We start from the raw sequence: 15,605 nt of genomic DNA, 5'->3' as shown, positions 1-15,605 counted from the left end.
GCCACGATAATGTTGACAACTGATTTAAAACTCTAGAAGTTTTTTCAAGTGCTCCCATCTCCAGTAGTAAATATACAAGAATGAGTGTTGTCTTTCCACTCCATTCGTTTTATGCATCCATTTAAATCAAGCCCATATGGTCAAAACTGGTGTACATCGGACAAATATCGATTGGATGAACCACCTAAACCTGATAAAGATTCCTAAATAAAATGCCAGCAACATGTTCTTCCATCTACGAATAATAACAACTGATCATCTTCGTACACAACCAGTTATTAGTACTTTCCGAGGGGTAAATCATGTCATGCCAGATATTAGTACTTTCCTACTGGTAGACTATCAATTAACTTTCTACTGGGGTTTTATAAAAGTGTCAGATTGAGTATATTCATGGAATGAAATTTACAGGTCAAGAGAGTTATGAAATATTTGTTCATGAAAGTAATATTAAAATATTACATAACAACTATACTATATATGTTAAAATCAAAATATTGTCTTTCACCATAATCTAGTTACAAAGTTCATAAGCGGATTACTTGTAACTTAAAGAAGAGCCCCCTTTATTTTTATTCCTAAAGAAACCTAAAATTTTAATTAACTTAGGGGCTATTACTCTCCTTTTTGATTGATTATAAGCTCTCTTCTGTTATTTTATTTGATTCTTACTTCGTTTAATAAATTAATTTTATGATTGATAGTAGTTCTACTGTGTAATAAAAAAAATTCTACTCATATTATGAGTAGAGTTTAATTTTTATTATATTAAATAAATATTTACTTTGTTTTAATTGTATTTTGTTAGTAATAATTATTTATTGGTAAGGATTTGTATGTTAACGTGATTATAATTCGGGATATTTATTAACCAAATCATGTATATATGATTTTCAAATAGTTAGATTGTATTCAAAATATCCTTGTGTCTTAAAAATTGGAGCAAGGAATACACCCCAATTATTAAAAATAAAAAATCTCCTAGAAAACTGTTATAAACCTTTGTTATAAATCTTGAATTGAAAATATTAGTTATATTTAATGTAGAGGAAGTATAGGTGAATTGAAGATGAAGAGAAAGTTGTGTTTCATTTCATTAGCTAAATGAGCTATTTATAGTAGTTGGTTTACAAGACTTACTAATTAAATTATTCAAATTTTCTTTATTAAGGATTATAAAACTTCCTCAATAAACTTTACAAGTCTTTCTCGATAAACTTTACAAGTCTTCCTCGGTAAGATTTGAGAGATTTACTCGATACACTTTCACAATCACTTTATATTTATTCAAATATTTTAACAAAAATAATATTTTTTTAGTATTTATGAGGGGCACTGGGCCCAACTAAAGAAAAAACTATACAACATAGCTGCAATAATGATGTTTTAGTTGTTTCTCTGCACCAGGAAAATAAAAACGCATTCCCAAATTATGGTTAGGATTCCTTCGTGTCAGGTCAATTTCCACTGCTTTTATTTCCTCACCTACAGTGAACAAGAGCCAAAATTGCTAGACAATAATAGTTGTAATGAAAAAAAATGTTGATTTGATCTCTACTACATGTGTTAACTAGCGTTATTATAACCGTGTAAGGTGCGGGATAGCTTTATTTATAAAAAATATTGCTATTATTTTTATGTATTTTTACCATATTTGTGAGTTGTTTCATATAATATTACGTGGTTCATGTTAAAAGGACTAATGTAACAACAAATATCCCTAAATTTATATTATGCCACAAATATAAAGTTTAGAATGTACTCGTACCATTGAAAATAATGGTTTTCTATCAAGTTTCAGTGATTTTTTCAATTGGAGATACCAAAAATACTATAATGTTTATGTATCATATTTATCAAAATATGGGGGCAAAATAGTAAATTTTTTTACGCGGTCGAGCTCAAACTTGAAATTACTCGGCTCATCAGGCTCACGAGTCTTATCGAGCCGCTACTATTTTTTAATATAAATATATATGTATGTAAATATTTAATATTTTATTTATATTTTATATATTTAATAGAGGCGATTTTGAGCATAACCTATCATATTTCGAGTTTTTGTCAATATTTGGTGAAATTGATTCAAGCTTTCGAGCCGAACTTGAGGAGACCGGACCATTTACGACCCGAGTTTCAAGCTTGATTTAAAATTTGGTTGAAACTGAGCTCGTGCTCGAACCCGAACATTTTTAATCGATTTTGAGTCTGAAAATTTTCGACTCGACTCAGCTTGATTATAATCTTAGTTATTGTACACAACTATAAAGTTAATATTTTGAAGTGATTTAATTACAGAAGTCTCGATAATTAATAAATTATTATATGGTAATATATTATCAACAAATTAATATGGTAACATAATATCAACAAGTTATTTATTTAATGGTTGTAAATTTTTTATAAATAAAAAAAATTATAATCCAGTTGTTGTACATGAGTATAAAGTTAGTATATTGTAGTGAGCTAAATACGCAAGTTTTAGAATAATTTTATTTTATATCAATATTAAATTATATAGGTTTAGCAAATATATAACTCAGTATTTGATATTATCAAAATATAATCAAATGGGCATCTACCTCAATTGATTGAATGCACATGTTTGGACATATGTGTCAGGGGTTCAATTTTACAAGCTAGCAATATTTTTTCATATTTATTCAAATACGTGCACAAAATAGTAATTTCGAATTATATGTTTCTCCTACAAAATTGAGCTCGTCGAACTTTTTATGACCCGAGATTTGAGTTTGAAATTTAAGGTTTTGTTGAACTCGAGTTCGTGCTCGAACCCAAATATTTTTAATCGAGTTCGAGCCTAACAATTTTTGACTCGACTTGGATTGATTATATATACCCTTAGTTGTTACACGAGTATAAAGTTAGTATCTCGAAACGAGTTAATTACCGAAGTCTCGATAATTAATAAATTATTATTATATGATAAGATATTATCAACAAGAAATTATTTATTGGATTTATAAATTAAAAAAATAATTATAATAAAGTTATTATATTGTAATCAGGTAATTACTCAAGTTTTGGAATAATTTTATCCTGTATAAATATTGAATTATATAGGTTTAGTCACCGAAAACAAAGAAAAAAGTATGTAACTTAATAGTCGATGTTATCAAAATATAATCAAAAGAGCCTCTAGCTTAGTTGGTTGAAGTCATATATTTGTTATTAGTGTGTCATGGGTTCAATTCTCTGTGTGCTCAATATTAAAATGAGCCTCCTTCAAAAAATTACAATCTGAGTCATTACTACTCCCTCTATTCCATTCATTTTTATACACTTTCCTTTTTTGGATGTCCCATTCAATTATATACATTTCAAATTTACCAAAAATAGTAAAAAAATTATAATATAAAAATCAACTACACCCACTACTTTCTCCTACTACACTCACTTTATTCATAAAATATTGAATGGTCCCACCACTTTAACCAAGTTTATACTTTTTTCACTAAATTACATTTTTTATTTATCTCTCATTCCACTACCTTAATAAAAGTATTATTATTTTATTATGTTTCTTGTCCTCCGTCCCCAAAACATTTATATACAAATGGTTGGGACGGAGGGAGTAACTATTACTTACATTACTTACATTAATGGGTCGTTTGGTTCAGAAAATTTGAGTATCAGGTATGAGTTTTGTTCCATCCATACCCATGCCTGATGTTTGGTTCATGATTTGTATTCGCCGAAATCCATAAAACCCACTTAGAATGAGATTTGATACCTTAGTGGAAATGTGGGTATGGAGAAGTGGTATGATGTATCAGATTTATTTTTATTATTCATCTTTATTTCTACATTTAAATATAATTTATGTACACATATTTTAAATTTGATCTATTATTTAATTTTAAATAAAATTATAATAATATTTATCTAATGCCAGTTTGTAAGATTTAATTTATTAAAAAATATTAAATTATTATTTAATTGTGTAAATTATATTTTACTAATCATATACTTTTTTAGTAAATTTTCATTTGTAAATTGTGTAAAAATTTAATTTTAATGTACAATGTATACTTGCACATAATATTAGAATCAAAATTGAAATATCGATTATATTTAAAATAAAACAGATTCATTCCAGCACTGAACCAAACACATAATATCAGGAATCATTCCTCATCCCCGTACCAGTTTAACCTGATTCCGGATTCCAAACCCATACCGATTTCTAAACCAAACGGCCCTAAGAAGTTTTAGCTTCCATACCCGTGTAAATCACCAATGTTCTTTCAATATTATTATGAAATTTATTATATTAAATTATAAAAAATATTCTGTTAAAAATTGTAAAACAATATCTGCAAACTTGATTGATTGATGATTATATTTAGTTAGCTCTAACTTTTAATATTTAAACATTATATTTTATTAAGAAGTTTCATACATATCTACTTTTAAGATCAGTAAATCGCATATATAATAATATTTTGAACTTTTATTAAATATTATATGAAAAATATTAAATTACTAATAATCCTTCTAGAATAACAAATGTTCCCCAGATTTATGATGGATAATTGGATATGAAATTGGAGGAAAATTTTATGAAAACCATTCGACACGAAACAATGTATACGGAATCAAAATATTATAAAATATATTATTTTATAAATTATATTATATAAAGTATATCATTATTATTATTTAAAATAATTTAAATTTAATAAATAAAATTTGTATATTTTGCACACTAAATATATATAATAGAAATATTTATTATTTTAAATAAAATAATAAATTTTATAATATTTATATACAATATCTTTAGTTACATAACATGTTTGAAAAAAATGGTGACTAGGTTTTAAAAAAACGTAGTATGAAAGACACCTGGAGAGACAAAAGTTGTGGATATAGTTGAAGTGACCGGAAGAAGAAATAAAGCTAGCATCTTTGAGCATTTAACACCGTCTAGATATATTCTTCCGTGCCTTAGAAACACCGTCTTCCCTCCGGCGCATTTTAGCACTTGCTTACATCATCACATTATCTTGTGCCCTCTGTCTGTCGGTTGTATATTCGCAAAGTAATCACGAATGAGCGGAGAATTATGGCATTTTTAGCGGCTCTTCAGCCCAGACCCAGACTATCATCAAAGGTACTCTATATGTATGTATACATATTTGTGCTTGGGTTTGGTGTTGTATAGATTCATACAGAGGTAAAATGTAAGCGGACCTTGCGTATTTATTTGATTACAGAGGTTTTTTATATAGTAAATGTCGAACAATTGCTTATTGTTCTGATGACAATTTGCAACATCAGATTTTGTAGCACCATATATGATTTTCGAAATAATATCCTCAAGTCATATATATATATATATATATATCTGCAATATGTTTTGACTAATTTGGGATTGGTATCGCTATGATAGTTAGATATTGTAGAATGAATAGCTGAATTATCCCTAAGCTCATAAATTATCCATGTTTGGATATTCACGGGATCTAATTAATCAATTAATAACAGTATCCTCCTTCCTTGTCATATGTGCAATTACTCCTTGACTAGTACCATTGAATTTACAGGAATAGTGGCAATGACTTCTGGTTTTGTGCTTCTTAAAAGTCAAACCATTTCAATTTATTAAGTCCGTTTTAATATTCTTCATCTCTAATTTTAAGGTCACTTCTTTTTTTTTGTTTGAAATGGGTATTATTTTCCTGTAGTTCTGCTTCGTCAGGCTTGATGGGATGCCGGAGATGTTTGCACTTGCGACAAACCACCCAAGGATCCGCACTGTGTGGATACAATCTGTCTCACACGAAGGGAATCCACGTGTTAATTACAGCGGAGCAGCTGAACCTTCCAGAAGTCTTCTTGTATTGTTTTATAATCAGAAACAGAAAATGCAAGACCAGACGAGTGAAGATTTGAATCTTACTCAGGATCTTCAGTTGGGACTTGGGACCTTGGAGTCTGCTCTTCAGGTAGCTTGGGCAGTATTAAACAAAAAAGAAAAAGATCTAAGAGAGGCTGAAACGAAGATCATTTTAGAATACAATGAATTAACCCAAGCAAAAGAGGAACTGGATAGTCGAGATGAGGAATTATCAGCCGCTTCTTTCAGTTACAAAAAACTTGAGGAGGAACTCAAGCAATCTAATCTAGACTTGACTACCCAAGCAACTGAGATCGCAGATCTTAAGCTGCAAGTTAAGGATAGAGATCAGGAGATCTCTATGTCTCAGCGTGCATTGTCCTTGAAAGAAGAAGAAATTAATAAAATGATGAATGATTTGATGAGGAAGAGCGAGGATTCTGCAAGTTTAGAAATTGAACTTCGGTCCAGGACTACGCTTCTTAATGCTTCAGACAATACTGTGAGAAGGCAAGAACTTGAGATTCAGGAGCTTCGACAAGGAATACTATTGAAGGAAAAAGAAGCTGGAGTATTATTGAATTTGCGTAAAGTGGAAAAGGAGAGACTGGAAGTTGCGGAGACCAATCTGGAGAAGCAGACAACAGCTTGGTTATTAGCACAGGAAGAACTAAAGAAGCTTGCATACGAAGCATCTAAGAATGGAAGAGAAGCAAATGAAACTCTTGCAGATTTTGTAAACGTAAAGAAGCTGCTTGCTAATGTAAGGTCTGAGTTGGTGTCAACTCAAAAAGCTCTTTCTTCATCCAGAGAAAAAAGGAATGAACAACAACAGCTGCTAGAAAAACAGCTCATAGAACTTGAAGAGCAAAGGTCCAATGTTGCTACCTATATGACAAGTCTAAGAGATGCTCAAATAGAAGTAGAGAGTGAAAGGATTAAGCTTAGAACTGCAGAAGCACGGAACCGGGAGCTTGAATTATACCTTTCGCTCAACAAGGAGCTTATCAAGGGGTTACAAGTGGAGTTGAATGAAGAGAAATCTTCAGTGCAACATGCAATAGGAGAGATGTATTCTCTTCAGGAGCGTCTTAACAAGACAATTGCTGATCATGAAGCAACAAAAAAGCTTCTCGAAGTGAAGGAGGAAGAACTGGTAGAAGGTAGACTAAAGATTCAGCATTTGAGCTCTGAGAAGGCTTCTCTTCAGCTTTTACTGGAAGAAAAAACTTTGGAACTTTCTAATACAAGGAATATGTTGGAAGATGTAAATCAGGAGATGACCGAGCTAAGGAGTTTCATGGATGGAAGAGATGACCAACTTAATCAAGTGACGACAATGCTGAAGGAGACAGAGGAACATGGTCAGAAAATTCAACATGAGCTGAGTGATGCAAAAATAAGATTCTCTGAAGCAGAAATTGTTGATGAACAGATTGCAGAGCTTACTAAGGATGAAGATTGTGATACACTGAGTCTGAACCTGTGTTCTGAGATGGAGCAAAAATTTCATCATTTACTTGAGAAATCTATTGATGTTTCTAGATGGAAAAAAGAACAGCTTGAGACTGTACTTGAGATCACGCGGGGAAGTCTTAGTTTAAAAGAAATGGAAGTTCTTGCTGGTCAGAGGGCTCTCACAATAAAAAATGGGGAGCTTGAAATGGTACTGCAAAGATTAGATAAAAGAGAGAAGGAATTAAGGATGATGAAGGAAGAATTAGACCGTGATGTTGACCATCTTCAGGACCTCTACACTTTGACACAGGGGAAAGTTGGTGGTAGAAGTGTTGAAGACTTGGCATTTGAGAAGCTACAGTTGGAGGCAGCACAATTAGAAATTGAAGATGCAGCTTGTGCACTAGGAAAACTGACTGAAATGAGTCAACAGCTTATAAATCAAGCTCATCTGAACATGGAGGTCGATTACAACATTAAAAAAGTCACCCATGAACATGGGATTAATTTGAACAAGGAATCCTTCAGTAATGTGCAAGCTGAACTTGCTCAGTTCTCCGCTTTAACCGATAAGCTCGTCAAACAGGCCGGTATAGTTGATGATGTGCTTTAACGGATATAGTCTGGAAATTAGTGGCTACATCATGTTTAGTTATCTAGCCATTGGGATGTTGTATTGTACTACTAATTTTAGGGTTTATCGATGTATCTTGTATTATTATTTGTTATACTAGATGTTCTGTATATGTTGACTATACACGGATTCTTGGGTTGCTTAAATTCAAGTCAGGAATGGTCGAATAGATAATTATACATTATACTTGTTTGTAGAACCCTTTTGCTCCAATTAAGCCAATTAGCTTTGGGTTCCCCGACTTATCACTATGTAAAAATATAAAGATATGTAGACATTTTGAAAGTGATCGACACCCAAAATTCTAAAGGCTATCTCTTAGAGTAAACTCTCAAACTCGGTCTAAAACTTACCAAAATCCTTAATCTTCCTCCAGAAAGTCACGGAAATCTAATCTCTATATTCATATCTTTATACGAAAACCCGTAACTTTGATGTTTCCTTGATAAAGAAAATTGGCATCAACATCCATAATTGGCAACTTGTGCTCTTCCTACTTAAGTTTCTGTGTTGCTCTTGGAGAGGTGGTGTTATGAAAATTTATATGAGCAACCGATTGGTTAAAGATTGTCTTAAAACATGGAAACTCCTATTTCTCCGAGAAATGGATCAAAATGTCATTTCTGCGTGTTAAATGACCCAAAATGTTAATTTTGAAAATAATGACTTGAAATGTCACTTCATAACGGCACTCCGTCTAGCGTTTTGATTTTTTTTTCTAAAAATGAAAACGGTACATCGTGTAGCGTTTTGACACTTTATTTTTTTTATAATGTGCAAAACGTTAGTTGAAGTAGCGCTTTGACTCCAAACAGTATATCATATAGCGTTTTGGAATTAAAACACTATTTTATATAACGTTTTGTACATATAAAAAAAACCTGATAGGGAAAAAATAAATCCTGATTACGTAGTTAATATTGCATTAATTACACATGATTTGAGCTACAAGACCCAATTAGAAGATGTATGACATTCAGACCAAAAAGGTTAACACATTGATCAGACTTGATGGACCAGATCAGGCCTGATGGAACAAAGAAGGCCCAAAACCCTGAATATTAATTAATTTCGTAATTAATTAATAAGGGAGAAAAACAACTATTAAGATAAGTCCTAGTGGGGATATAAATCCTTGTAGATTGGCCTCCAAGGAACCTCATGGGATAAGGAATCAGCTTCCTACTTCCTAGGACTCCAAAGTCCATTCTAATTCAGAGACTTGACTACCAAGTCTCCTATACCAAATCCAATTCGAGGACTCCCAACATCTATATAAGGGGCCTCACCCCTCAAATCAGAACTACGTTTTTTGACTTGATCCTTGACAATCAGCAAGGTACGTAGGCATCTTGTTAAGGCAGATTGAGTCACGATACACAAGAGCAGTCAAATCGAGCCTCGAAGCTCACGTTCCTTAGTAATAAATACAACAATTATATACCTTAGTTTTTAATCCATAACATTTGGCGCCGTCTGTGGGAAAACACAACAACAACCATGGCGAGAACACGGAGAATAATTAGAGCTCTTGAGGAAGGAACACCATCGGGGACAACCCAAGTAATTTCGTCAACCGTGGAGGTACCTCCTCATTCAACTTATGCAGTCACCCAAGGAGAAGCCCAGATAGGGGTAACTGAACCTCAGCCACAAGGGACGATTCTCTCGGTTGTTCAAGGTACGAATCCCCAAGTTCAACAACTACATGCACCTGTGAATTCTCGACCCATCGGGTACGAGTATTCAACTTTTGTGACTACTAACCCCCCTTATGGGATGCCCCTTTACCCCGAGGTTGGAGGAAGTGGACATGCTGGACGGAGTAAAGCACGAGGGCGATCACCCCCTAAATAAGAGGTTTGGCTCCTATCCCTGAGGATCAGGAATTTTCTGGTCCTTACACTGAGAGAGACTCCGAATCTTCGGATGATGAAGTAGCCCCAAGAAGGAGACGTACTGGCAAAGAGCCGATGGGTGATGGAAGCCAACGTCCTAGAAGCACCCAATGGACGAATCCCCAAGAAGTGTATGAAAGGATCAGGGCACACGAGGCTGAGATTCAAAGGCGGAGGTTCACCAGACCACCAGACGCCCACTACCCCCTAGGGGGAGAAATCCTCCTCCTATCATAGACCTGGATGGTCCAATACAGAGAAGGGCTGTTATCCCAAGGGCTGATCCAAGCAATCTTCTTCCCCTTGGAGATCCTGATGATCCTACTCCGCCCTTCACTGAAGAAATAATGAATGCCCATATCTCAAGGCAGTTCAAGATGCCAACTATCAAAACTTATGATGGCACGGGAGATCCCGCTAATCATAATCATGCTAGGACATTTTCTAATGCACTGCTGTTGCAGCCCGTGAATGATGCTATTAAGTGTCAGGCCTTTCCTCAAACCCTGTCGGGTATGGTTCAAAGGTGGTATAGTCGTTTGCCCCTAAACTCTATTGGGTCGTTCAGTTAAGTCAGGCTTTTATTAAGCAGTTCATCAGTGGGAGAGTGCATGAGAAAAGTTCAGCATCTCTTATGAGCATTGTGCAGGGAACAAAGGAATCCTTGAGAGACTACCTGAATTGTTTCACAAAGGAGGCTTTAAAAGTCCCGGACCTTGACGATAAGGTAGCCATGATAGCACTGCAACAAGGAACTAGGGATGAGTTCTTCAAGATGTCCTTGGCCAAGCGCCCCCTGAAAACATGTTGCAGCTCCAAGATAGGGTCGGGAAGTACATCAAGGTGGAAGAGAGCATGAGGAAGACCGTAGTAAGTAGTGAGCCCACTGGAGGCAAGAAGCGGAAAACTGACCTGGAATATATCGCTAAGGACAAGTATCCTAGAACCGAGCAAAACCCTGATTCAACCCCCAAGAAGGGAGGACCTGGGAAAAAGTTCACTGAATACGCTAAGCTGAATGCTTCTAGAAGCCAGATCTTGATGGAAATTGAGAAAGATCGAAATATTCGTTGGCCTAAGCCCTTGAAGGCTGGTCCTGCCAAGCTAGATAAGAGCAAGTATTGTAGATTTCACAAGGATGTTGGTCATGTCACCGATGAGTGTAGGCAACTGAAAGATGAAATTGAGTTCCTTATTAGAAAAAGGGAGGTTGAACAAGTACACTGGAGATGGAGGGGATAGAAATAACAATGGAAGAAAGAACTTTGAAGATCGTAGGAGGGACCAAGACGATTAGGGGCGGAATCCTCAGCCTAGGGGACCGGTAATAAATACAATCTTCGGAGGATTACGACCCCGAGGGCCTGTGATAAACACAATTTTTGGAGGACCAACTGCTGCTGGGTTATCCAAGAACTCCAGGAAAGCGTATGCCCGAGAATTTATGCATATTGTTGGGGAAGCCCCGAAGAGGGCCAGGACAGGAGTAACAATGTTTTTTGATGATTCTGATATGGAGGGTGTGAAATTTCCCCATGACGACCCGTTGGTCATAACCCCGATAATAGGGAACATCCCAGTGAGAAGGGTCCTTGTGGATAATGGTGCTTCAGTGGATATCTTGCTCCATGACACCTTTTTGAGGATGAGATATAACGACTCCCAATTGACCCCAACCGACATGCCGATATATGGATTTGCGGGAGTGGAATGCCCTGTAGAAGGGATAATCAAGTTACCAACAACCATAGGACAAGAACCAAGGCAAGCAACTCAGATGTTGGACTTCGTGGTGGTGAAGGCTAGTTCGACTTACAACGCTATTATGGGAAGAATAGGGATACACGCCTTCAAGGCAGTCCCTTCTTCCTACCATTCAGTTATGAAATTTCCCATCCGGGATGGGATCGGAGAAGAGAGAGGAGATCAAAAAATGGATAGAAGCTGTTATGTGGCCTCTTTGAGGGCATATGGAGTTGGGGGGCAGGTTCTTCCTAATGAAGATTTGGATATCCGACAGAATGATGAGAAAAGAGGAGAACCAGCAGAAGACTTGGTTTCAATTCCTTTAGCCCCCGAATATCCTGAGAAGGTGACTTTTATTGGAGCCACGCTCGAGGAGCCCCTCAGAGGGAAGTTGGTGAAATTTTTGCAAGAAAATAGTGACGTATTTGCATGGTCAGCAGCTGATATGCCAGGCATAGACCCGGAACTGATTACTCCAAGCTGAATGTGGACCCAAATCGGAAGACAGTGAAACAAAAGAAAAGAAGGTTTGCTCCAAAAAGGCAAGAAGCTATAAAACAGGAAGTGGAAAAGCTCTTAGAAGCTGGTTTCATTGAGGTGATTCAATTTCCGGAGTGGTTAGCAAACCCTGTAATATTGAAGAAGGCCAATGGAAAATGGAGGATGTGTGTGGACTTCACTGATCTAAATGATGCCTGTCCTAAGGACTGTTTCCCGTTATCAAGGATCGATACTTTGATAGATGCCACTGCTGGGCATGAGATGCTGAGCTTCATGGATGGATTTAGTAGATACAATCAGATCAAGATGCATAAGGACGACATTCCAAAGGTATCATTTATCACTGACTTTGGTGTTTATTGTTATCTTGTTATGGCATTTGGTCTCAAGAATGCAGGAGCCACCTATCAAAGGTTGGTAAATAAATTTTTTAAGGATCTTATTGGCAAAACTATGGAAGTCTATGTTGATGACATGTTAGTCAAGAGTCTAGTAAAGACTGATCATATAACCCATTTGAGGGAAGCTTTCGAGGTCCTGAGGTACCACAAGATGATGTTAAATTCTACGAAGTGTGCTTTCGGAGTAGGATCTGGAAATTTTTTGGGATTGATGATCTCCAAGAGAGGGTTCGAGGCCAACCCCGATAAAATAAAGGCAATCCTGGACATGGAGCCACCAAAAACTGTCAAAGATGTTCAGAAGCTCACAAGAAGGGTTGCTGCGCTGGGACGATTCATCTCCAAGTCGGGAGACAAGTGCTTGTCGTTCTTCAAGTCCTTAAAGAAGGTCAAAGATTTTCAATGGAGTGAGGAAAGCCAGAAGGCATTCAAGGAATTAAAGAAATATATGGCCCATACCCCGTTGTTGGTCAAGCTAGCTTTGAATGAAGTCTTATACTTGTACTTGGCCATTTTAGAGAGTGCCTTGAGCACTGTGTTGGTTAAGGAGGAACTGAAAATCCAGAAACCCGTATACCATGTCAGCAAAATTCTGCATGGAGCCGAGTTGAATTATTCAACTATTGAGAAGTTTGTTTTAGATTTGGTGATGGCTTCAAGAAAGTTACGTCCTTACTTTCAGGCTCATCAAATTGAGGTACTAACAAATCAGCCCCTGAGAAATATCATTCATAGTCTCAAGGCTAGTGGGAGGTTGATCAAGTGAGCAATAGAGCTGGGAGAATTCGACATCAAGTATAAGCCACAAACGGCAATAAAAGCCCAGGCATTGGCTGACTTTGTGGTGGAATGTACCATATCCAACCAAGAAGTCGGGGGCAGGAATATACTATACCTCAAGACAAGGAAGTTGATAAGGGGGACAAAGAAAAGGATGATAAGGAGAAAGAATATTGGTTTCTCTATTTTGATGGAACATCAAAAATAAATTCAAGTGGAGCAGGTTTGGTTTTACAAAACCCTGACGGGTTCTTGATTGAGTATGCCATGAAGTTAGACTTCCCGAACGAGGCAGAATATGAAGCTCTGATAGCTGGCCTCGGCTTAGCAGGGACACTTAGAGTCAAGAACTTGAAGGTCTGTGGAGACTTGAAGTTGGTTATATCCCAGGTGAAAAGGGAGTTTGAGGCAAGGGATGATACGATGGCTAAGTATGTCCGCCTAGTAAGGGCTGTGATGACCCAATTCGATGAATGCAATATTGAGCACATTCCAAGGGAGGAAAATGCTAAGGCAGATGCATTGTCAAAGTTTGCTTCATCTGAGATAGAGAAAAGTTCAGGAAGTGTATACTTCCGCATTCTAAGGACACGGAGCATTGATGTTAAGCTTGTAGCTCCTGTAAGACAGGGGACTTCATGGATAGATCCCATTAAGACTCATATTCAAACCGGATGGTTGCCAAGCGATGCTACTGAAGCACGGAAGTTGGCTGTTCGAGCACTAAGATACTCTTTGATAGATGGGATTTTGTATAAAAGATCTTTTGTGGTTCCTTACTTAAGGTGTCTCAGGCCCGATGAGGCACGTTTGGCTCTTGAAGAAGTACATGAAGGTATTTGTGGGCAACACTTGGGGGGCAGAGCATTAGCTCATAAGATAACCCGTTTAGGCTTCTATTGGCCAAAAATGATGGCTGATGCCAAAGAATATGTAAAGAAGTGTGACCGCTGTCAGAAGCATGCACCTGTCGTTAGACAACCCCCCGAGATGCTGACCTTTATCAACTCACCTATCCCCTTTGCTATGTGGGGAATGAATATACTTGGGCCTTTCCCCATGGCCACGACACAAAGGAAGTTCCTGATTGTAGCCATTGATTATTTTACTAAGTGGATTGAAGCCAAACCTTTGGCCAAAATCACAACTAAGCAGGTTGCACAATTCCTGTGGGAAAATATCATGTGCCGGTATGGAATTCCCCGCATCCTAGTCACTGACAATGGGACACAATTCAACAACGAGGAATTCAAGAAGTACTGTGAAGAGAATGAAATTGAATTATGATTCACCTCTGTGGCTCATCCGCAAGCCAATGGGCAGGAGGAAGTGGCAAATCAGATAATCCTGGATGGACTAAAGAAGAGGATCGAGAAATTGAGGAATAATTGGGTGGATGAGATACTCCCAATACTATGGGCCTATAGGACTACCTGTAGAGTCACGACTGGAGCAACTCCCTTCATGTTAGCATATGGGGTAGAAGTAGTTGTTCCCGTGGAGATATCATATTCCTCTCCCAGGATTCAAGCTTTCAATGCTGAGGAGAATGAGGAAGGGCAAAGATTAGCCCTGGATCTAATTGATGAAGTGCGAGATGAGGCACATGCGAAGATAGTGGAATATCAGAAAAAGGCTTCATTCTACTACAACTTAAGAGTTAAAGAAAGGTTTTTCAAACAGGGTGACTTAGTCTTGAGGAAGGTAGAAGCTTCTGGTGTAGGGCAGAAAGAGAAGCTTGCCCCAAATTGGGAAGGGCCATACAAGGTCAAGAGTGTTCAAGATAGAGGAACCTACAAACTGGAGACTATAGATGTTTTGAAGTCCCGAGAACTTGGCATGCACAAAACCTGAAGGTTTACTATGTGTGAAGCAACTCGCTTGTCAAGGTGACAAGTAGGTTGAAAAGCACCTTGAAGCTTTGCTTGCTTAGGATTTACATGTTTTAGCTTTATTTTGAGGTTTATTAAGACATGTGTAAGGGATGAATCCCAATAATTTATGAAGTTCAGAAAGTTTTCGAAATATATTTGAATCTCTATGGCAAGGCAAGTAAACTAAGTGTATGAAATGCAAGCATAAAATCAGATAAATAGAAATGGATCAAATAAATATTACAAAAGTTTGATAAACAAAGTCTCGAAAATAAGATAAAGTAAATAAGCCAAGCAAGGCTGGAAAAGCTCTAAGGAGCCGAGGTGCCCTCGACATCCATATCGTCATCCCCTCCGCTCTCGCTAGAAGTCTCTGTCGTCTCGGAGGAGGAGGATGAGCTATCATCCGCAACAGGCCTGGAAGATAGGTATATGATCTGAGCAACTACT

The 15,605-nt window shown here is 36.7% G+C and overlaps 1 protein-coding gene across 1 annotated transcript; it reads left to right on the top strand.

The window, feature by feature from the left end:
• Positions 1–4,861: 4,861 nt before the first annotated feature.
• On the top strand, positions 4,862–8,154 carry LOC141667180 (protein involved in starch initiation 1). The gene is made up of 2 exons (XM_074473573.1): positions 4,862–5,137; positions 5,712–8,154. Exons 1-2 carry the CDS (start codon positions 5,090–5,092, stop codon positions 7,932–7,934), a joined length of 2,271 nt encoding a protein of 756 aa, XP_074329674.1. The 5' UTR covers positions 4,862–5,089; the 3' UTR covers positions 7,935–8,154.
• The last annotated feature ends 7,451 nt before the right edge of the window (positions 8,155–15,605 follow it).

The sequence above is a fragment of the Apium graveolens genome, chromosome 6 (assembly GCF_009905375.1).
Source record: "Apium graveolens cultivar Ventura chromosome 6, ASM990537v1, whole genome shotgun sequence".
Taxonomy (NCBI): Eukaryota; Viridiplantae; Streptophyta; class Magnoliopsida; order Apiales; family Apiaceae; genus Apium; species Apium graveolens.
This window is presented reverse-complemented; position numbering and strand designations above follow the sequence as displayed.